Genomic DNA, 23,191 nt, shown 5'->3' on the forward strand with positions numbered 1-23,191 from the left:
TAACAAACAAATCGAGGCAATACCACATACATGCTGGAGAAGAGCCGACTACCGCAACCACTGTCGCGTCGCCGACATCGCTCCCACCATCATCGTTGCCACAGAAGCTTGGACGCCACCACCGCCACAAACCACCGGTCCTGCTTGTCGATGTCGAGCTCCGAGACGAGCCCCCCAAGAGGGAAAACAACACACCAAAGTGCCTCCATCGCCCGATCACAAGATCAAGGGTTTCCCATGGAGAGGCCGCGATGGCAGGAGGGGTGTGGCAGCAAATCCACAACGCCTCCAGGGAGGTCTACGATGGCCATAGCCGCCGCCAACACTGGTCACCGCACAAGACCGAGACAGTGTCTTCACCCCAGCTCCCACACCACATCGGCCGCACATCATCCCCCACCGGCGCCGGCAAGCCCACCAACCGCCACCACGGTTTTAGTGTGTGTGTGTTTGTGTCCCCTGATATGGTATGGTCAAAGATGTTAATTGATGCTGCTCTCCATTTCCAAAATGTTGCGAACAATTCCCTTAGAGAAAGTGTTGTAAACAATTGAACTAAAATAATGTACTGTATCAAAACAATTTATCTACACGCTTGCCGCACAGCGCTTGTGCCATCACTTTCCAGGTCTCGAAGTGGACAGCTCACAGCTCCATCCAGAACGCAATATGCTAACAACGAAAGGTGTTGCTAGCATAGTGAAGCTTTGCTGTTTCTGCCGTGCCGCGGCGACTTGGATGCTCACAGTACTCCCTCCGTCCCAAAATTCTCGTCTTAGCTTAGTCTAAATATCACGGTTCTCTTTAAGCCGGTCTGAGTTCTGATCTGAAGCGTGCCGTTAACGGTCGTCGTCAGGCCAGGTACGTTCTGGGCCAGCTCCTTGCTGCTTCTAGCAATTCAGTTCTGAATGTGAGCGTGCCGTTTACAGTTACAGCAGATACCTTGCTGCCTCTGCACTCTTCTTGTGAATATGTTAGCTCGCTGTGCAGACCAGACCAAGGACCTGCATGCTGTTTTTTGGATCGGAACACTTTGATCTATTACTGAAATCTTATTTTCTCGACATGGTTTCCCGTAACCGTTCAACAGATGAACTTCGATCAGGGACTGGAATGGAAAAGCAGTTCGTATGCAAGCCAGGGACCAAAATTTAATTTGGAGAATTGGCAGGGGCCGCGCGAACGCGTACCCCCTCTACCACAAATTATGACGTTCACTCTCCCACTTGAGGAGATGATGGGCCAACGCGCCCACCAAGTGCAATGTGGGCCATTGACCCAGGCCACTGGCCTTCCTGATCGCCCGTCGACCCCGTCCAGGTAAGTATGGAACAACGTCGCACCTCGCGATCATCTTATAGCAAGCTCTCCCTCTCGACGCTCCTCGGCTGGGCGAGGTGGGACTAAAAACTGAAGCGCACAGCAGCTGCAGCGCAACAGCGTGACGGGAGCCGGTCACGGGAGGCGCGCGGTTATCTTCAGTGGGCTCGCGTTTGCTCTATCCGTGGAAGATGGACCTGGGCCGAACGAGCCGTAGCAGCTTTGCGCCCTTGCTGTGCAATCGTGTTGGTCTCTCTATAAAAAAAACAATGAACCATGTCAATTCTTTATTCACTAATAAGAAAAAATACTCAGGGAAATTATAAATTGATAATTCAACAAAAATACTCAGGGAAATAAAAAAACTCACTGCATCTAAAACGTTCTTCTTTCCTTTCTTTTGGAAGATTTTTCTCTCACTTTGCGTGGAAGAGTTTTAATTGTTTGGGTAAAAAGGATTTTTGGTTGTTAGTGGTAGTTTAGGTGTGTGCTGGTGTTTTTCTTCATAGAGCTAAAGCTCCCCTGTTCAAACAAGATATATATATTAAGCACCCCTAAAAAAAGATATACATAGTAAGCCCAAGGTAATTCTATTTTGGGCCAAATATATGATATGACTTACTCGTATGGTGTATTCTTCGTTCTTTCTGCGAATACGCAATTCTTACATATCCTCTCATTGATAGAAGAAGTTAGAATAGGTACAAGGAAGAATACAATAACATGGCTCGAACGTAAAAAGGCGTGAGCATGATGCCCGGAGCAGAGGGGGTGAGATGCTCGGCCCGCACAAGATGTGACGACGGCCGACAACGCATACGAGCCAGGATCTAGAGGGGATTGCAGACTCGGGCTGCCGTGGCCGGAACCGCCAGGATGCTGGAAAGCTGAAGGAGCTAGAGGGACATAACTCCCAGAGCACACTGGGGTCGGAGTCACATCTGCAAAAGGACGCGTCGGCCAGCCATGGACAACGGAGGACCTGCCGCCACAAACGCCGCCGCCGCCTGTCGCTTTCAGCGCCGCCATGACCACACCACCATGACCAAGTCCTGGCCAGTCGTCTTTCAACTATCTATGCTTTATTTGTTCTTGCCCTTTATCTCAAGAACCATATATCGTATATTTGATCTTCATGTTTGAACTTTCAATCAGTTACCAGATATTGTTCTGTTCGAATTTGACTATGAACGTTGAGTCAAAATGTCAAATTGCATAAGTTGTGGTTTTGAAATTAGTATCAAGTATGTCTATCGGAAAAACACTTATTCCGGGAGTAGGTGTCAGTTAACTTCCCTTAAATTTTACGGTCATCCCGTAGAAGTGGTTTTTTAAGAAGTTTACTTTTTTTTGAAACGAGGCAAAAGATTTGCCATTTCATTGATTAAGAAGAAGGTTTCAGACAAAGCCGCAAGCGGCAAAAGGTAAAAGATTACTCTCGCGGCATTACAATACCCAAGTGCTTGGCACCTGCTAAAGCCCAAAGCGACACCTCTTGCTTGATCTTGTTAATGATTACCACCGGAGGGACTGCAACGTTGCGAAAGACTCTCGCGTTGCGCTCGGACCAAATCTCCCATGAGATGAGCATCATCAATGAGGCAAGGGCTTTGGGCGAGCCAAGACGAATCTGAAGGTTATCGTTCCACCATCCTTTGACCGAAGCGCTCGCCGACCAAGAAGAAGTAGAGATGTGGTGCATTCCGAGCCACGGGAGAATATCGTTCCATATGCGCAAAGAGAAGCGGCATTGGAAGAGAAGGTGGGCCGCGGACTCCTGCACTTGCTTGCAGAGAGGACACAAGCCGCAGTTGGGCCACCCACGACGGATCAAGCGGTATGATGTCCAAACCCTATTTTGAAGAACCAGCCAAGCAAAGAATTTGCACCTCGGCGGAGCCCACACTCTCCACACTGACTGGACAAGATCAGAGGAGGTGAGGCCTTCGAATTGCGCCTTGTAAGCCGAGGAAGGTGAGTACGTTCCGTCCTTAGAAAACTTCCATATAATCGAGTCTTCCACTTCATCCTCGAGGGCCAGCGTTGAAACCTTTTCCCAAAGGTCAGCAAATTGCTCAATCTGCGCGAGGGACAGACCGTTGGTGACGTCAATATTTGCGATCCAAAGATTGTTGGCCATGGCTTGCCGGACTGAGGAGTTTTTCTTGCGAGAAAGATGGAAGAGGTCTGGTGCAATGTCACGGGGGCGCAAGCCGTTGAGCCACGACGAGTTCCAGAATTGCGCAGTTCGTCCGTTCCCAACAGTGACCGAAGTGGCAGCCGCAAAGAAGTGGCGATCCTCATCAGTACACGGAGTCCCCATGCCAATCCAGGGCTTGCTCCTATCAGTCCATTCGAACCAAAACCATCGGAGCCGTAGAGCCTTAGCAAACTTGTCCAGATTAAGCACTCCAAGCCCACCCTTTTCCTTAGGTTTGCACACAAGCTCCCAGTTAACCTTACATTTTCCTCCAGAGACCTTGTCCGAGCCCGCCCAAAGGTATGCACGGCGAATACTATCAATTTTCTTGAGGACCTCCACCGGGATGTCGAGGGGCGTGAGGTGATAGATGCCAATGGCGGTTAGGACAGCCTTAACAAGAACAACACGGCCGGCAGAGGCCACAAGCCTTCCTTGCCATGGAGGGAGCTTGCCTGCAATTTTATCCTCAAGGTACTGGAAGTGGATTCGTTTGAGGCGTTAAACAGCAAGCGGGAGTCCAAGGTAACGCATTGGGAACGAGGTGCGCACCGCCGGGAAAGCATGAAGAACCTCATCAAGGTTGATGTTGTCGCATCGGATGGGGGCAACCAAACTTTTTGCACAGTTGGTGACAAGGCCAGTTACCCCTCCAAAGGAGGTCAGAGTTGCAGCAAGGAATTGGACATCTTCCTTAATGGGCTTAACAAATATGGCTGCATCGTCGGCATAGAGCGAGGCCCGAACGGGGGAAGATCTGCCACACAGAGGGTGAAGGTGCCCTTGGGTCGTGGCCTTGCAGAGGAGGTGGTGGAGCGGATCGATGGCCAAGACGAAGAGTAGGGGAGAGAGCGGGTCTCCCTGACGAAGACCACATCCATGCTTTAGCGGATCACCCAACACTCCATTGATCAACACCCTCGAAGTGGCTGTAGAGAGCAAAGCCGAAACCCAGTCGCGAAATTTGTCCGGGAATCCAAGGTGCTTCAACAGATCCATGAGAAAGTCCCAACGCACATAATCGAAAGCCTTTTTGATGTCAAGCTTGAACAATAGCGTCGGGGAGCGGCTGCGATGGAACTTTCTCGCAAAGTTTCTGACATACATGAAGTTCTCGTGGATGCTTCTCTTTTTGATGAAGGCACTTTGAGCATTTGAGACAAGGTCGTGCATGTGAGGGGCCAGCCGGTTTGCCATCATTTTTGCAATAATCTTCGCGACGGTGTGGATGAGGCTAATGGGACGGAAATCCGAGATACACTCCGCCCCATCCTTCTTCGGGATGAGAGCAATGTTCGTCGTGTTGAGCCAGCTTAAGTTTGAGGAGCGCAGGTTCGAGAAGTGATTGACAGCAAGCAAGATATCATCTTTTATGATCTCCCAACATGCCTTGAAGAAGGCCCCAGAGTAGCCATCCGGACCCGGTGCTTTGTCGCTGGGGAGATCAAAAGCCCACCACCGGGATGTCGAGGGGCGTGAGGTGATAGATGGCAATGGCGGTTAGGACAGCCTTAACAAGAACAACACGGCCGACAGAGGCCACAAGCCTTCCTTGCCATGGAGGGAGCTTGCCTGCAATTTTATCCTCAAGGTACTGGAAGTGGATTCGTTTGAGGCGTTAAACAGCAAGCGGGAGTCCAAGGTAACGCATTGGGAACGAGGTGCGCACCGCCGGGAAAGCATGAAGAACCTCATCAAGGTTGATGTTGTCGCATCGGATGGGGGCAACCAAACTTTTTGCACAGTTGGTGACAAGGCCAGTTACCGCTCCAAAGGAGGTCAGAGTTGCAGCAAGGAATTGGACATCTTCCTTAATGGGCTTAACAAATATGGCTGCATCGTCGGCATAGAGCGAGGCCCGAACGGGGGAAGATCTGCCACACAGAGGGTGAAGGTGCCCTTGGGTCGTGGCCTTGCAGAGGAGGTGGTGGAGCGGATCGATGGCCAAGACGAAGAGTAGGGGAGAGAGCGGGTCTCCCTGACGAAGACCACATCCATGCTTTAGCGGATCACCCAACACTCCATTGATCAACACCCTCGAAGTGGCTGTAGAGAGCAAAGCCGAAACCCAGTCGCGAAATTTGTCCGGGAATCCAAGGTGCTTCAACAGATCCATGAGAAAGTCCCAACGCACATAATCGAAAGCCTTTTTGATGTCAAGCTTGAACAATAGCGTCGGGGAGCGGCTGCGATGGAACTTTCTCGCAAAGTTTCTGACATACATGAAGTTCTCGTGGATGCTTCTCTTTTTGATGAAGGCACTTTGAGCATTTGAGACAAGGTCGTGCATGTGAGGGGCCAGCCGGTTTGCCATCATTTTTGCAATAATCTTCGCGACGGCGTGGATGAGGCTAATGGGACGGAAATCCGAGATACACTCCGCCCCATCCTTCTTCAGGATGAGAGCAATGTTCGCCGTGTTGAGCCAGCTTAAGTTTGAGGAGCGCAGGTTCGAGAAGTGATTGACAGCAAGCAAGATATCATCTTTTATGATCTCCCAACATTCCTTGAATAAGGCCCCAGAGTAGCCATCCGGACCCGGTGCTTTGTCGCTAGGGAGATCAAAAGCCCTCCACCGGGATGTCGAGGGGCGTGAGGTGATAGATGGCAATGGCGGTTAGGACAGCCTTAACAAGAACAACACGGCCGGCAGAGGCCACAAGCCTTCCTTGCCATGGAGGGAGCTTGCCTGCAATTTTATCCTCAAGGTACTGGAAGTGGATTCGTTTGAGGCGTTTAACAGCAAGCGGGAGTCCAAGGTAACGCATTGGGAACGAGGTGCGCACCACCGGGAAAGCATGAAGAACCTCATCAAGGTTGATGTTGTCGCATCGGATGGGGGCAACCAAACTTTTTGCACAGTTGGTGACAAGGCCAGTTACCGCTCCAAAGGAGGTCAGAGTTGCAGCAAGGAATTGGACATCTTCTTAATGGGCTTAACGAATATGGCTGCATCGTCGGCATAGAGCGAGGCCCGAACGGGGGAAGATCTGCCACACAGAGGGTGAAGGTGCCCTTGGGTCGTGGCCTTGCAGAGGAGGTGGTGGAGCGGATCGATGGCCAAGACGAAGAGTAGGGGAGAGAGCGGGTCTCCCTGACGAAGACCACATCCATGCTTTAGCGGATCACCCAACACTCCATTGATCAACACCCTCGAAGTGGCTGTAGAGAGCAAAGCCGAAACCCTGTCGCGAAATCTGTCCGGGAATCCAAGGTGCTTCAACAGATCCATGAGAAAGTCCCAACGCACATAATCGAAAGCCTTTTTGATGTCAAGCTTGAACAATAGCGTCGGGGAGCGGCTGCGATGGAACTTTCTCGCAAAGTTTCTGACATACATGAAGTTCTCGTGGATGCTTCTCTTTTTGATGAAGGCACTTTGAGCATTTGAGACAAGGTCGTGCATGTGAGGGGCCAGCCGGTTTGCCATCATTTTTGCAATAATCTTCGCGACGGCGTGGATGAGGCTAATGGGACGGAAATCCGAGATACACTCCGCCCCATCCTTCTTCGGGATGAGAGCAATGTTCGCCGTGTTGAGCCAGCTTAAGTTTGAGGAGCGCAGGTTCGAGAAGTGATTGACAGCAAGCAAGATATCATCTTTTATGATCTCCCAACATTCCTTGAATAAGGCCCCAGAGTAGCCATCCGGACCCGGTGCTTTGTCGCTAGGGAGATCAAAAGCCCTCCACCGGGATGTCGAGGGGCGTGAGGTGATAGATGGCAATGGCGGTTAGGACAGCCTTAACAAGAACAACACGGCCGGCAGAGGCCACAAGCCTTCCTTGCCATGGAGGGAGCTTGCCTGCAATTTTATCCTCAAGGTACTGGAAGTGGATTCGTTTGAGGCGTTTAACAGCAAGCGGGAGTCCAAGGTAACGCATTGGGAACGAGGTGCGCACCGCCGGGAAAGCATGAAGAACCTCATCAAGGTTGATGTTGTCGCATCGGATGGGGGCAACCAAACTTTTTGCACAGTTGGTGACAAGGCCAGTTACCGCTCCAAAGGAGGTCAGAGTTGCAGCAAGGAATTGGACATCTTCCTTAATGGGCTTAACGAATATGGCTGCATCGTCGGCATAGAGCGAGGCCCGAACGGGGAAGATCTGCCACACAGAGGGTGAAGGTGCCCTTGGGTCGTGGCCTTGCAGAGGAGGTGGTGGAGCGGATCGATGGCCAAGACGAAGAGTAGGGGAGAGAGCGGGTCTCCCTGACGAAGACCACATCCATGCTTTAGCGGATCACCCAACACTCCATTGATCAACACCCTCGAAGTGGCTGTAGAGAGCAAAGCCGAAACCCTGTCGCGAAATCTGTCCGGGAATCCAAGGTGCTTCAACAGATCCATGAGAAAGTCCCAACGCACATAATCGAAAGCCTTTTTGATGTCAAGCTTGAACAATAGCGTCGGGGAGCGGCTGCGATGGAACTTTCTCGCAAAGTTTCTGACATACATGAAGTTCTCGTGGATGCTTCTCTTTTTGATGAAGGCACTTTGAGCATTTGAGACAAGGTCGAACATGTGAGGGGCCAGCCGGTTTGCCATCATTTTTGCAATAATCTTCGCGACGGCGTGGATGAGGCTAATGGGACGGAAATCCGAGATGCACTCCGCCCCATCCTTCTTCGGGATGAGAGCAATGTTCGCCGTGTTGAGCCAGCTTAAGTTTGAGGAGCGCAGGTTCGAGAAGTGATTGACAGCAAGCAAGATATCATCTTTTATGATCTCCCAACATTCCTTGAATAAGGCCCCAGAGTAGCCATCCGGACCCGGTGCTTTGTCGCTGGGGAGATCAAAAGCCCTCCACCGGGATGTCGAGGAGCGTGAGGTGATAGATGGCAATGGCGGTTAGGACAGCCTTAACAAGAACAACACGGCCGGCAGAGGCCACAAGCCTTCCTTGCCATGGAGGGAGCTTGCCTGCAATTTTATCCTCAAGGTACTGGAAGTGGATTCGTTTGAGGCGTTTAACAGCAAGCGGGAGTCCAAGGTAACGCATTGGGAACGAGGTGCGCACCGCCGGGAAAGCATGAAGAACCTCATCAAGGTTGATGTTGTCGCATCGGATGGGGGCAACCAAACTTTTTGCACAGTTGGTGACAAGGCCAGTTACCGCTCCAAAGGAGGTCAGAGTTGCAGCAAGGAATTGGACATCTTCCTTAATGGGCTTAACGAATATGGCTGCATCGTCGGCATAGAGCGAGGCCCGAACGGGGGAAGATCTGCCACACAGAGGGTGAAGGTGCCCTTGGGTCGTGGCCTTGCAGAGGAGGTGGTGGAGCGGATCGATGGCCAAGACGAAGAGTAGGGGAGAGAGCGGGTCTCCCTGACGAAGACCACATCCATGCTTTAGCGGATCACCCAACACTCCATTGATCAACACCCTCGAAGTGGCTGTAGAGAGCAAAGCCGAAACCCTGTCGCGAAATCTGTCCGGGAATCCAAGGTGCTTCAACAGATCCATGAGAAAGTCCCAACGCACATAATCGAAAGCCTTTTTGATGTCAAGCTTGAACAATAGCGTCGGGGAGCGGCTGCGATGGAACTTTCTCGCAAAGTTTCTGACATACATGAAGTTCTCGTGGATGCTTCTCTTTTTGATGAAGGCACTTTGAGCATTTGAGACAAGGTCGAACATGTGAGGGGCCAGCCGGTTTGCCATCATTTTTGCAATAATCTTCGCGACGGCGTGGATGAGGCTAATGGGACGGAAATCCGAGATGCACTCCGCCCCATCCTTCTTCGGGATGAGAGCAATGTTCGCCGTGTTGAGCCAGCTTAAGTTTGAGGAGCGCAGGTTCGAGAAGTGATTGACAGCAAGCAAGATATCATCTTTTATGATCTCCCAACATTCCTTGAATAAGGCCCCAGAGTAGCCATCCGGACCCGGTGCTTTGTCGCTGGGGAGATCAAAAGCCCTCCACCGGGATGTCGAGGAGCGTGAGGTGATAGATGGCAATGGCGGTTAGGACAGCCTTAACAAGAACAACACGGCCGGCAGAGGCCACAAGCCTTCCTTGCCATGGAGGGAGCTTGCCTGCAATTTTATCCTCAAGGTACTGGAAGTGGATTCGTTTGAGGCGTTTAACAGCAAGCGGGAGTCCAAGGTAACGCATTGGGAACGAGGTGCGCACCGCCGGGAAAGCATGAAGAACCTCATCAAGGTTGATGTTGTCGCATCGGATGGGGGCAACCAAACTTTTTGCACAGTTGGTGACAAGGCCAGTTACCGCTCCAAAGGAGGTCAGAGTTGCAGCAAGGAATTGGACATCTTCCTTAATGGGCTTAACGAATATGGCTGCATCGTCGGCATAGAGCGAGGCCCGAACGGGGGAAGATCTGCCACACAGAGGGTGAAGGTGCCCTTGGGTCGTGGCCTTGCAGAGGAGGTGGTGGAGCGGATCGATGGCCAAGACGAAGAGTAGGGGAGAGAGCGGGTCTCCCTGACGAAGACCACATCCATGCTTTAGCGGATCACCCAACACTCCATTGATCAACACCCTCGAAGTGGCTGTAGAGAGCAAAGCCGAAACCCAGTCGCGAAATCTGTCCGGGAATCCAAGGTGCTGCAACAGATCCATGAGAAAGTCCCAACGCACAGAATCGAAAGCCTTTTTTATGTCAAGCTTGAACAATAGCGTCGGGGAGCGGCTGCGATGGAACTTTCTCGCAAAGTTTCTGACATACATGAAGTTCTCGTGGATGCTTCTCTTTTTGATGAAGGCACTTTGAGCATTTGAGACAAGGTCGTGCATGTGAGGGGCCAGCCGGTTTGCCATCATTTTTGCAATAATCTTCGCGACGGCGTGGATGAGGCTAATGGGGCGGAAATCCGAGATACACTCCGCCCCATCCTTCTTTGGGATGAGAGCAATGTTCGCCGAGTTGAGCCAGCTTAAGTGAGGAGCGCAGGTTTGAGAAGTGATTGACAACAAGCAAGATATCATCTTTTATGATCTCCCAACATGCCTTGAAGAAGGCCCCAGAGTAGCCATCCGGACCCGGTGCTTTGTCGCTGGGAAGAAGGCCCCAGAGAAGTTTTTTAGGGGAGCTCTTGAAGTTGCTCTAACGACATACCCAGCGATAACTTGGCTGATGATCAACTGGTACCGAACGGCGCATTTGCCTTGGAGAGGCAAAGCGATGGGGGAGGAACAAGGAAGTAAATGGATCAGAACAGATTCAGAGTGTAAGCTTACCTGACAGGCCTTATGGCAATGCTTACAAGCTAACGGAGAACCTAATAATATGTATCCTAATTTTTCCAGATGTCTGTTGGAGATCTGAGCTCACAAGATGGCAAAGACAATGAAAAAGAAATCGGGCTCCTGGTACAATTTATTTGGGTACATGCACATGTTATGTATCCAAAACATTTCGACAGTTGGTCTCAATGCCAGTGTCACAGTATGTCTGTCAGTGCCTTGTTTTTGTTATGTAACTGGACACACAATTCAGGATCCTTACAACAACAAACAAAAAAACTGCCGCTAAACTCTAATGGATCAGTAGCTATACATGCTGAAACAACTTGGACATATGCTCAACACCTTTTCATTTAAACAGTTGGAGTTGGTTGGGTAGAGGTCCCTGAGGGTATTGGTGGTAGGTTCTGCTACGACGAACACCCATCTATGCCCTTGGGTGGCAACTGATCCAAGAAGCAACTGGGGTGAGCGAGTAAACTGATATGTGCACATGTTTTCTCCTCAACCATCAAATGTACACCTGGTCACTCAAGTGTACAATAAATACACCTATAAACTATGGAATTGGCAGATGTTCAGGCCAGCAACAAAGCCATCCTTCTGCCCATCTGATCAATATTATTGTGGTGTTTTAGCCAATCACCTGCGAATTGGATATGAAAAAAGTTAAGGCCTAGTCTGGTGAGTGCAACGTGCATTTAGCAATCCAGGTTTGAGCTCTCACCTGCTTCACCAAAGGAAGTGCATTAGTTTCCCATTCTGTTGACCATTTGGAAGATGACCCTGTACTCAAGGCACCACTATTCAGAGATTTCAAGGTGTCACATTCCTCTGGAAATCCCTTAAAGAGCATCTGCATGATTTTTCAGTTGCAGTACAAGTTAATGTCTCTTATAATGTTTAAAACAAAGCCATGATGAAAAGTACTCATACTAACTTTTAAAATGCACTGAGACAATGACCCAAGTAGTCATATAATGAGATGAAATAGTAATAAAAGATAAAGACTAAAAGTGGTCCTCACCATAAGTTCGTCTGCAAGCTCCGAAGATGTTGAGAAAAGAAGTCCATTTCTGTTTACTTTCACAAGCTCCTCGATGCTGCACAAAGAAAAAGAAAGCCAGAGGCTTATAATATAGAGCAACCAAAAGGCCAATGCCAAAACATGACAATTCAAACATCTAGAAACATGGGTTACCAGGAGAATGAAGCAGCACAAACTGGTAATCCACATCCAAACATATCAACCACCTATAAACAACCATTCAAGTTACAATGCAGAAAATAAAAAATTTCCTACATCCTTGAAGCAAGCAGATGATGTGACTAACCTTCATAGGTAGATCAAGCCCCGACGAGGATGTATGCAACGATACGCCTAGATCAGCTGATCCTGTATTTTCTCAAACACTCAGCATCTATGCTACAGTATCAAATTATTTTGGCAAGTGACTAGCATACCTAGCAATAGAGGATAGTCCTCCGATGCAAGCCACATAGTCCGGAAGGCAACACGTCTCAGTTTTAACCTTTTTATCTGTTCCTCATATTTCTTTCTATCAGGCCCTTTACCTTCAGCGTCAACATTTATTAACATCAGAGCAATGATTAAAAATTAGTGATTTAAGCAGATATAGCAGAAGGCATGATACCTGTGATAATGAAAAGCAATCTCGGGTAATCAAATTGCTTCCCGCTCTTGATATCAATCCAAAGCTGCCCCTCATCCATTGAATCCTCTTCACCTAATGTTGCAGCAACACGTCTATCATACATCAGTGCTGCTTCCAGAAGTATACTGAAATCTTCATCTGGTGTCCTGGGATGCAGGTGGCAAAGATTTATAAGTTTATCCGCATTGTTAACTGTCTGCTCAATAATCACGTGAGATGAACATAAAGAGTTCCGCAACAGAGACCACTCAGTCCAAGAGAACGTACCAGCTTGTGCTGCTCATAACAAGTGCAGGTCTATTAGGCTTAAAAAAAACTCCACCATCAATCTTGCTAGTAAGCACAGTAGTGCTCTTGTCTTCCACTTCTTTTTCTTTGTTGTAACAGAAAACCAAATAAAATAAATCAAACTGGAATATGCTTGTACCATGAAAAGTTGAAAACTATTCCAGTTGATTGGAAAATAGCATTACCAACAGAGATGCAATCAGCACTGCCCATAGCACTACAAATGGAAGTACCCAACCTGCAGAACAACTACTTCATGTGTTAAGGTCACATATACTGATATGCAGTACTGCAAGTAGCTAGGGAAGAACTGACAACGGATGTTCACCTCATATTTCTCCGTCAAGGAAGCAGGATGGAAAAATTCAGGAGAATGATCATAAAGAACTGTTGCTCTGAAAATTGTGGTTAGGTTAGTACAAACTGCAGCATGCGAAACAGCCTTTTTACAAAAAGAAGTTGAAGTTCAATCTAATTACTTGATTCCCCAATTTTGAGAAAGCTCGTGTTGCATTGCTTTTGTAACACAAAAGGCACCATCAGCCATCCGCCCAAAGTGCTTCTCGAACCTAGAATACAGGAAAACATCACTAATTAAAATACATGACCAGTAAGATATAGAATCAGTCTAGCAGTTACGCAAACATGGTTGGAGGGGTTACCAGAAATAAATTTTGACTATTACGTTACTTCTGCCATGAGACAATCCAAGCAAAGTATATCCAAAGTTATGCCAATCCACAATAAATTTAGCACCTCTTAGCCAGCTAACCACTTTTACAGCAGCCAATGTTGGAACGGAGGGTGGATTCTGTTGGACAAAAGATGGTCAAATGACACGAATCAGGTCTCCCATCGTTACTGTGATTAGGTTGGAAAAAGCGCTAGGCGTAAGCGAGGTGGTTGGCCATCGCCTAATGCCTAGGCGAATCTTAAGCGTGGCCTAGGCGGTCATGCAGTTTTTACTACCATGGACGTACTTTGGGTATTATATGTGCATAGACATTTTTTGTATAACATGTAAATGAGTAAAATATCAGATACTGCCATTGGAATATGGCCCATTTGGTCCGTCAATGTAATATGGTATGATTTTGCACTGGAATAAACATCTCCTTGCTTTCACTGCCTACACTACTGCTTATGCCCTAGGCGAGGCGTTTGACCGTCAACTAGCGCTTAAGCGTGCCTAAGCGCCTCCTAGGCGCCGCCTTTTCCAATCTGTGAAACACGATAACTAAATCTTGACATTTTTTATTACCAAAAAAAATCTTTAAAAATATCAATCAAAAGGGACTCAAGGTGATTAAAAACTTAACAGAATGAGACTAAAGCATACCCTTCATGTAATTCTGAACCACATATGCAAATAAGAAAGCTGTACGTAATATTACCTGAACAATGAAGACATCAGGGCGAGGAATCTTAAAGCAGAGAAACCAAATCAGCATGATAAACTGGATGGCAGCTTTAAGTAGCAGTGCCAGGGCCCCAGATATCTTTGAAACTCCTGATAACTGCACTGATTTCTGAAGATACAACCTTGAAGTCAACTGTAGCATGAGAAAATATATGGAGTATAATAGAATGGCTCAAATAACCAATACCATCTCATGGATGTGAATCGACGGATTCTCTCTCAGTGATAAATGGGGACCACTTCCTGCTCATAGACATAAAATAGGACACAAGGTCAGATCTCGAAAAAGTAACACTGAAATCTGATGCAATTTTGGCTTGTATGCCGTCCCTTAAGCTGTAGGAGTAGTGGTATTTAGGGTATAAATAGCCTCATACTACAGTTCGGGAGTAAAATTCAACAGCACGATGAAAGTGTAAGGAACAGAATACCTCCGTTTGCAACAATGTCCACTTCCATACCAGCCTGTTGAGAAAAATAACGAACAACTAAGTGCGAGATACTATAACACAATGCTCTCAACAGCAAGGAACATGTGCCAGCCTAAAGCCTTCCTAAAGGTACCAACCAGCTTCCAAAGATTGCTTCCCCTTGTTGAAAAGGGAAAAATACACGGACATGGTAGATAGTACGCCCCTCTAATCCAACCCAATCAATCAAAACTAACACGGGACTGTGGATTTGGGAGAGAAGTGCCTTACCTGGCTGGCGAGGGAGAGGGAGTGGTACTGCATCCGGGGACTGCGGCCGATGTCGCCCAGCACAACCACCGCCGCGCGTTTCCTCCTTTCTGCCTCCCCCGCCATCGTCGTCGATCCTGCGCACGCGCAGAGGGAGGGAGAAATAGCGGCTCTAGGTATGCAGGTGGAGGGGGTGAGGGAGCGGCGGCCGGCGGCGATGGGGACGGAGCGGCGCTGCTCTGTTAACCCAGGGGGCGGAGCCGAAGAACGGCGCAAGCCCTGAACTGATGGTCCCACCCAACGGCTGAGTCCATACACTCATCTCTATGCACACACATGCATGCCGTATCCTGAACCGGCATATCATCTTAAAATTGACGGAACGCCTCCTCCCACTGAATGTCCATCGCTGAAAATCCTAAAATAAATCCAGAAATAATGCGAGCATCGGGACTTAAACCATGGTGGGCTGGGATATCACTGTCCTCCTAACCATCCAATCACAGGTTTATTCGCGCGAGTCTTGCTTTTTTGGGGGGTAACGATAAGTCTTACTTTTTTTTATAACTAAACACACTTTTTATTCAACAATGTTCATCAGGATACAACGAAGATCTGGTGGGTTTAACAATCACACATGACGCCCATAATCGAGATCGAAAGCATATTTATCAAGGCTACGGGCCTTGAGATTGATAGCTCTACCCTTCAAGATGAAGGTATAATGATTAAAAGATTTAGATGTCGTTGTTATCTCCATGACGGTGCTTGCATACACACCACCAATTTACCGATTGATACCATGGACCACACCTTGACAGTTGGAAGCAATGATCACATGCGATAATGATAAGTCCAGAGCAAGTGCAAGTGCCTCTCAGCATGCCAATGCCTTTGATGTCGTGGGGTGTGTAATACCTGGTATCTTGATGACAGAGGAGCCCGAGAATAGACCTGAAAAGTCTCTGAGACCATACTAAAGAAACCCTCATTATGGTTTCTTGACACAGCGTCATCGACTCTAATCTTGGCTACACCAGAACACGGTGGGGGAGAAGACCTACTCCCTCCTTTTCGGTTTATAAGGCTTATCTTAAAATTTTAGTTTTTCTCGTTTTATAAGGCTTAATTTGGTTGTTTCCCATCACATGTTCAGATTTTAAGGTGCATTAAATCATTGCATGCAAGTATTAAAAAAAATAACCAATGCATGCGCTTTGTGCATGCATGCATTGCAATTAATGCATTGGTAAACAAAATTGTTTGAGGAAAACAAGCACATTAATTGATTGGTTTTGCAAACTACAAAAATTATTCCACCACTCACCATCTACCTTGGTTGGTGAGATTTTTGAATTGAGCCCTATAAACCGAAAAGGAGGGAGCAGGGACCAGGGAATGAAAAGCAGGCATCTTACGAGGGGCGATGCAAAAATGCCCAACCGGCAGGCATGATCCTATCGACGTGGCTGCGGTCAAAGCACCACGCGGCCAGGCCAGTCGAATTTAGGACCTCGGATGAATCACTTATTAAAAGGAAATATAGTTTGGATGTGCATTTTGAAGAAACAATGGGATAAGTTATTTTCAAGACGGAGAATGGAGAGAGTATTTGGTTGAGAAAGTCCTGCGGAGGGAGTGTTTCTTTAGATGGGAATGGGGATGGGAATGTGTGGCTTACAGTACTAGACGGCAGGAGTGAGAAAAACGAAAATCACCGAAAAGAGGAAGAAAAAGAAACCGCCGCGATCCCCGGCCCTCGCAGCCGCTCGCCACCGCTCGCCCCCGCCGCAATGCCGGGCGGCCGCTCCCGCGCAACGCCCCCCCGGGCCGGGGCCCCGCCCTTCAAAGCGTCGCCCTCCTCCCGCGGCCCCTCGCTAGTGTCGCCACCCCTACCCCCCGTCCCCGCACCCCCCTCCCCCCCACCTCGCTGGCCCACATGACCGCCGCCGCGGCGCTCGTTCTGGCCGTGGCCGTGGCCGCCGCGCTCCTCGCGGGCGCGGCGGAGGCGTCCAGGCCCAAGTGGAACTTGACGAAGAAGGGGACGACCGTCACCTACGACAAGTACTCCCTCATGATCGACGGCAGGCGGGAGCTCTTCTTCTCCGGCGCCATCCACTACCCGCGCAGCCCCCCGCAGATGTGGCCCAGGCTGCTCAAGATCGCCAAGGAAGGCGGCCTCAACACCATCGAGACCTACGTCTTCTGGAACGCCCACGAGCCCGAGCCCGGCAAGGTACCTACTCTACGCACGCACACCCTCCGCCGCCGCCGCAAAACAAAACACATGCAGCTCACCCGTTGCATGCACCGCAGTTCAATTTCGAAGGCAGGAACGACATGATCAAGTTCCTCAAGCTGATCCAGAGCTTCGGCATGTACGCCATCGTGCGCATCGGCCCATTCATCCAGGGAGAATGGAATCACGGGTCTGTTAATCTGCCAAAATATGTTTCACTTTCAGTTTTAACTGTAATAATGTGGCCAGTTATGGTCTGCAATGCAATGCAATCCTGGTGTGTATGCTCGTCTCATGTGGCTGCTTCTGTTTGTTTGTTTTCCCTTCAGTGCATTGCCCTATTGGCTCAGGGAGATTCCACACATAATATTCCGCGCCAACAACGAGCCTTACAAGGTAATGGCAATCAATCACTCACACGGTTGCAAGAGCCTGGTTGGTGTATGTGCATTTGTGCCAATAGTTTTAGACAGATGACCGCCGGTGTTTTGTAATGCAGAGAGAAATGGAGAAGTTTGTGAAATTCATAGTGCAAATGTTGAAGGATGAGAATATGTTCGCATCTCAGGGAGGGCACGTTATTCTAGCCCAGGTCAGTTAAATTCTACCTGTATATATGATGATGTTATACCTACATCTGTTTATTGCATGCCCGTGATTATAATCATGCGCCGTGCAAATTTCACAGATCGAGAATGAGTACGGAAATATTAAAAAGGATCATATAACTGAAGGTGACAAGTACCTTGAATGGGCTGGTGAAATGGCCCTTAGCACCAACATTGGAGTCCCATGGATAATGTGCAAGCAATCTACGGCTCCTGGTGTAGTGGTAACTCTTTTACCAAACATGTGGTGAACATCTTAAGGCATGCTATTATAAATGGTAAAAACACATCAATTTTTTTAATCAAGGCCCCATTTGAGAAGGGAACTGAGATCCTGTAAAAGTTGAACCGCTTTTCTGGAAACCCTGCACCCCAAACAGGCTGTAAATTTGAACAACTATCGTAAATGAGAATGTTTGATCCAGAGTGTATTCCCTTGTCTCGATCTCTTAATATGTGCCTCGCTCTCACTAGATTCCTACCTGCAACGGAAGGCACTGTGGGGACACATGGGTAATGAAAGACGAAAATAAACCCCACCTTTGGACTGAGAACTGGACTGCACAGTAAGTTCAAGTTTTTCATACTCAACATTCTACTTGTTTTCCAAAATTGGTATGTCATTGATGCTTATGGAAAGGAAGATGTTGCACCCGTCAACTTTTGATCATCCAAACATATTAACTGCATTTGCGTACACTTTATGTGAAATTACCATTACAGTGATACCACCATACTGAACATGTGGGGAAACATGGTTCAGGCAGGCGTAAGCCCGCTGTTGACGCGTCAAAAAAGAAAAAGAAATTACCATTATAATGTTGAGAGTGGATCACGCAAAATATTTTCAACTTATTCCTCTAAAGATGATACTGCCATACTATGATATCTTATGTGTCATTAACCAAATATTTACAACATATTTCCCTTGCAGTGATACCACCATACTGAACATTTTGGTAGTGGAAATCAGGAGAGACATGCTATCTATCACCAAGTAATTTTTTTACATTAATATTAAGAGCAACTTCTTGGAATACACAGGTTCAGAGCATTCGGTAATGATTTAGCTCAGCGTTCAGCAGAGGACATTGCATATTCCGTGTTACGTTTTTTTGCCAAGGGTGGGACATTGGTAAATTACTACATGGTATGCTTATCCATTTGCATTTTTGCAATGATATGCATTCAAATCGCCACAGAGAAAATACTAGAACTTTTCATGGAGTTGCATGGTAACTTGTTTTGAACAGTATTATGGTGGAACAAATTTTGGAAGGACGGGTGCTTCCTATGTGTTGACTGGATATTACGATGAAGGTCCCATTGATGAATACGGTTAGATTGGCTCAATTGTACATTTCAAGCTTTCCTGGTTCCATCTGTTGCCCCGATTGCGTCTAACAATCAGTTATTCGGTCAATGTACTGTTTTGACTGAAATTCGGTCAATGTACTCATCCAGGTATGCCGAAGGCGCCCAAATATGGGCATCTCAGGGACCTGCACAATGTAATCAAGTCATACAGCAGAGCTTTCCTTGAGGGGAAACAATCATTCGAGCTATTGGGTCCGGGGTATGAGGTTGGGAACAACTGCTTCCATCATTTCTGCACGAAAAAACTTGAGATGTTTTGTGTGACAGTGTTGTGTTATTGAACAGTCAATTTTCTTCTGGTCTGATTAGTTTCCTGCACGTGCAGGCACGCAACTTCGAGATTCCTGAGGAAAAGCTATGCTTGGCTTTCATCTCCAACAACAATACAGGGGAGGACGGAACTGTGAATTTCCGAGGGGACAAGTACTACATTCCGAGCCGCTCAGTTTCCATCCTTGCAGACTGCAAGCATGTGGTGTACAACACAAAGAGAGTACGTGCACCGTATGCACTTGCGTCTAATTAGTAAGGACATTGCTTCAGTGGTGATAAAGAGCATACATTCCTGACTTGTGTTATGCATATGTTATGCTAGGTGTTTGTTCAACATAGTGAAAGGTCATTCCATAGAGCCGAGAAGGCGACCAAGAACAATGTTTGGGAGATGTTCTCAGAGGCGATTCCGAGGTATAAACAAACTAATATCAGGAACAAGGAACCCTTGGAGCAGTATAACCAGACCAAAGACCAAAGTGACTATTTGTGGTACACCACAAGGTGTTGTTTCTTAATTTCATCACACCTTCATTTCAGCTCAGTATTATGAGCATTTATACTTTATATTTTCCCACAGGTAGCAAAATGGTGAATTCACTATTTGTGTTTGTTTACAACAACCGTGCAGCTTTCGCTTGGAGGCAGATGATTTGCCCATCAGGGGTGACATCCGGCCTGTGCTTGCAGTCAAAAGCAGTTCACATGCATTGGTAGCATTTGTCAATGATGGCTTTGCAGGTAACATGTCCAACTCTGTAATAATCTTGTTTAGCCAAAAGCAGATACCAATTGCAAGCACTAACAATTGTACTAAAAAGAGACCTCATAACCACCATCAATGCAGGGAATGGTCATGGAACCAAGAAAGAGAAGGGTTTCACGTTTGACAGACCCATTAATCTAAGATTAGGTGTCAACCATCTCGCGCTACTGTCATCATCCATGGGAATGAAGGTAATAATATCTAAGTGTTTCAGGCCCTAGCTGGCTAGCTAGGTGGTGGTCAGTTGCACACAATTTATGATGGAATCCTGACCAGTCATAGTTCAATTTGCACATTTTGCTCTTGTTTGCAGGACAGTGGTGGTGAACTCGTTGAACTAAAGGGTGGCATTCAGGATTGCACAATACAGGGACTCAACACGGGAACCTTAGATTTGCAAGTCAATGGCTGGGGCCATAAGGTACATTATATGCTATTGCGCTTGGTATTTGAGAAAAGGATACACTTTCGCTCCTCAAGGGCATAATGCACTGATATACTAAGAAATGATCACCTCCATGCTTGTTTTAACCAGGCCAAATTGGAGGGTGAGGAGAAGGAGATTTACACGGAGAAAGGCATGGGCGCTGTTAAGTGGGTACCGGCCGCGAGTGGACAGGCTGTCACCTGGTACAAGGTACGTAAGCCGGGCCACGAAAAGGATCATCATACATTCAGTCTCTTCAATATAATCTTTGTTTCCAACTCTCAGTGTCACTGTCTGTTTCATGTCATGTCAGAGATACTTTGACGAGCCAGACGGGGATGATCCTGTTGTCCTTGACATGACTTCTATGTGCAAGGGCATGATATTCGTGAACGGCGAAGGCATGGGTCGCTACTGGACGTCATTCATAACTCCTGGCAAAGTCGCTTCCCAGGCAGTGTATGCAAGTTCTGCGCTGCTGAACAACCCATTCCTTTATTGGCCTACAATGTATTTTCACTCTTCAACTTGTTAATTTTCCTTTTAGGTACCATATTCCACGGACATTTTTGAAATCCAAGAACAACCTATTGGTTGTATTTGAGGAGGAGCTTGGCAAGCCGGAAGGCATACTCATCCAGACAGTGAGGAGAGATGACATCTGCGTGTTCATCTCGGAGCACAACCCTGCACAGATAAAGCCATGGGACGAGCATGGAGGCCAGATCAAGCTCATAGCCGAAGACCACAACACTCGGGGATTCTTGAACTGCCCCCCGAAGAAGACCATCCAGGAGGTAGTCTTTGCCAGCTTCGGCAACCCGGTGGGGTCATGCGGCAACTTCACTGTAGGCACCTGTCACGTTCCCAATGCGAAGGATATCGTCGCGAAGGTACATGCATTCCCCCCCCCCCCCCCCCCCTAACAATGCGCATCATTTGTAATACTGTAGCTTATCCTGGATCACATTTTGTTTTTTCCTGCCTATGGTTGGCGGTTGATCTCTGGAGTATATGCACAGGAATGCCTCGGCAAGAAGGGGTGCGTGCTGCCGGTGCTGCACACGTTTTACGGTGCGGACATCAACTGCCCCACGACGACGGCCACACTGGCGGTGCAAGTGAGGTGCCACAAAAAGGGCGATCCAGAATAAATAGAGAGATCGACACCTTCTCTGGGCTCCTGCACTCACTGTCTCTTCATCCCGTTTGGTTTCGAACTTGCGTCGATGCATTGTGTGTCGCTTGTTGTGATTATAGCTTCATTGAGACGTGCGTGCTTGATCTGGATCGTAGGGAATCGATACGTAAATGTGAATGAAACTGCTGGGCGTCGATCGGCTCGAAGATGTATTTTCCTTTCCTCACCTCTTTCTTCTTTTGTTGCTGTTCTGTGCTGTTTCATGTTAACCATCACAGTAGGTGCTGAATAACCACGAGGGATAGTTTAGCGAACTCCAAATTTGGTGCAAAAGAACAGTTGTGCTGACCGAGTGGATAGAATAATTCAATGACGATGTCCTGTAAATGTTTTATCATGTTTGTGGGGCATCCTCAAGCCTTCTGCTGCTTGATTTGTACGTACATCTCATCTTGACAAGAGTGACAAGTTTATATTGCCAAATTTCTGATGCAGCTGTATGTAAGTGTTGTATTTGTTAAACAATTTGTAATGCATATCTCTTGTTCCATTATCACAATGATAGTGGTCGCCGATCCTCTTTTGGACCGTATGGACATTTTTTGTAATGCAAATTCGTCTACATTCTATACTCAAGTGAAATTTCAAGCTCAAACTCGATGTATTTGTGAGTTATGAAAACAACAAGAGATTCAAACATGGAAAGGGGTTTTTTCTGGTTCTATTGTTTATTTATCTGTTGATTGTTTTTCATGCTCACGAATGTGATTGATTAGCATTTGTAGAAATCAACTTCTCAACATATTGATTTTTTTATTATCATCTGAAACTTTCTAAACTTGGTTTTTTAGTTTTCAGTTTTTTCGCCATGAGTGTGGTTTTCAACGAATATTTTCCAGCTGATTGAACATTCAAAATTCCCTTCGAAGCCTATAGATTCTAGAACTCCCATTGCATGAACCTTTCTGTTTTGAACTCCCCCTGCTTGATGTAAATATTACGCAGTTGTAAGTCCATGTGGCTCTTCCCAATGGGAGATGAAACTCTAGCTTGTTTTGAAGCAATGGTTTAGGGCATCTCCAAGGCGGACCTACAACTGCCTGCATCCATCCGGACCGCGCTGTCAGGACCACGGAAGCCATCCGACGCGGGCTTGTATCGGTCCGTGGAGCGGCCCGGACGTGATTTCTCCCGCAAACCGGAGACAAACATGGGGGGAAGGGGCTCTGCGGGAGTGCGGACGGATCCACGCTCGCTTCTGACCATCATGGCCCACCAAAGACCCCTCCTGAAAGCACAAGTGCTCCCTGGGTGATTTTGGTAATTAATGTCAACATATCTCTTGTTGAACTAATACTTTTATCTAGTATATTTTACATAAATCCAACAGTGGAGTGGCATGGACAAGAGGATGTGGAACCCCTTCAAGATGATAAGGACAAAGGATTGGCTCAAGCTCAAAGCTCAGGACTCTACATTTTCTATTTTAGTGATCCAAGATCACATTGAGTCCATAGGAAAAGCCAATACTATTAAAAGGGGATGAGGTGTTGCTTAATGGCTTGCTTGC

At 47.5% G+C, this 23,191-nt stretch overlaps 2 protein-coding genes and 1 non-coding gene across 3 annotated transcripts; 1 reads left to right on the forward strand and 2 right to left on the reverse strand.

Annotated features, from left to right (window-relative positions):
• Positions 1–1,167: 1,167 nt before the first annotated feature.
• Positions 1,168–1,328, reverse strand: LOC123126782 (U1 spliceosomal RNA). The gene has a single exon (XR_006462003.1). It is a non-coding gene; the product is annotated as a U1 spliceosomal RNA (small nuclear RNA).
• Positions 1,329–10,830: 9,502 nt separating this feature from the next.
• LOC123122393 (UDP-glycosyltransferase TURAN) lies at positions 10,831–15,130 on the reverse strand. The gene is made up of 16 exons (XM_044542587.1): positions 14,812–15,130; positions 14,542–14,575; positions 14,298–14,353; positions 14,085–14,219; positions 13,353–13,501; positions 13,170–13,259; positions 13,019–13,085; positions 12,876–12,939; positions 12,670–12,775; positions 12,382–12,548; positions 12,191–12,301; positions 12,061–12,122; positions 11,928–11,980; positions 11,754–11,829; positions 11,454–11,582; positions 10,831–11,372 (listed from the first exon to the last, which is right to left on the reverse strand). Exons 1-16 carry the CDS (start codon positions 14,914–14,916, stop codon positions 11,361–11,363), a joined length of 1,416 nt encoding a protein of 471 aa, XP_044398522.1. The 5' UTR covers positions 14,917–15,130; the 3' UTR covers positions 10,831–11,360.
• Positions 15,131–16,674: 1,544 nt separating this feature from the next.
• On the forward strand, positions 16,675–22,174 carry LOC123122394 (beta-galactosidase 12). Its single transcript, XM_044542588.1, has 18 exons — positions 16,675–17,026; positions 17,107–17,219; positions 17,359–17,425; positions 17,529–17,621; positions 17,718–17,861; positions 18,112–18,203; positions 18,682–18,787; positions 18,891–18,975; positions 19,102–19,220; positions 19,340–19,507; positions 19,610–19,791; positions 19,919–20,028; positions 20,135–20,244; positions 20,367–20,474; positions 20,589–20,690; positions 20,794–20,939; positions 21,028–21,373; positions 21,503–22,174. The coding sequence occupies exons 1-18, from the start codon at positions 16,730–16,732 to the stop codon at positions 21,632–21,634; spliced, it is 2,520 nt and encodes an 839-aa protein (XP_044398523.1). The 5' UTR covers positions 16,675–16,729; the 3' UTR covers positions 21,635–22,174.
• Positions 22,175–23,191: the final 1,017 nt, after the last annotated feature.

Source organism: Triticum aestivum, chromosome 5D (assembly GCF_018294505.1).
Source record: "Triticum aestivum cultivar Chinese Spring chromosome 5D, IWGSC CS RefSeq v2.1, whole genome shotgun sequence".
Lineage (NCBI taxonomy): Eukaryota > Viridiplantae > Streptophyta > Magnoliopsida > Poales > Poaceae > Triticum > Triticum aestivum.

Coding starts and splice junctions, on each gene's coding strand:
- LOC123122393 (XM_044542587.1), bottom strand. CDS start 14,916: ATGGCGGGGGAGGCAGAAAGGAGGAAACGCGCGGCGGTGGTTGTGCTG. Junction 14,220..14,297: donor CGATTCACATCCATGAGATG/GTATTGGTTATT, acceptor TTGTATCTTCAG/AAATCAGTGCAGTTATCAGG. Junction 13,502..14,084: donor CTGATGTCTTCATTGTTCAG/GTAATATTACGT, acceptor TTTGTCCAACAG/AATCCACCCTCCGTTCCAAC.
- LOC123122394 (XM_044542588.1), top strand. CDS start 16,730: ATGACCGCCGCCGCGGCGCTCGTTCTGGCCGTGGCCGTGGCCGCCGCG. Junction 17,862..18,111: donor CTACGGCTCCTGGTGTAGTG/GTAACTCTTTTA, acceptor CGCTCTCACTAG/ATTCCTACCTGCAACGGAAG. Junction 20,245..20,366: donor CATCATCCATGGGAATGAAG/GTAATAATATCT, acceptor TCTTGTTTGCAG/GACAGTGGTGGTGAACTCGT.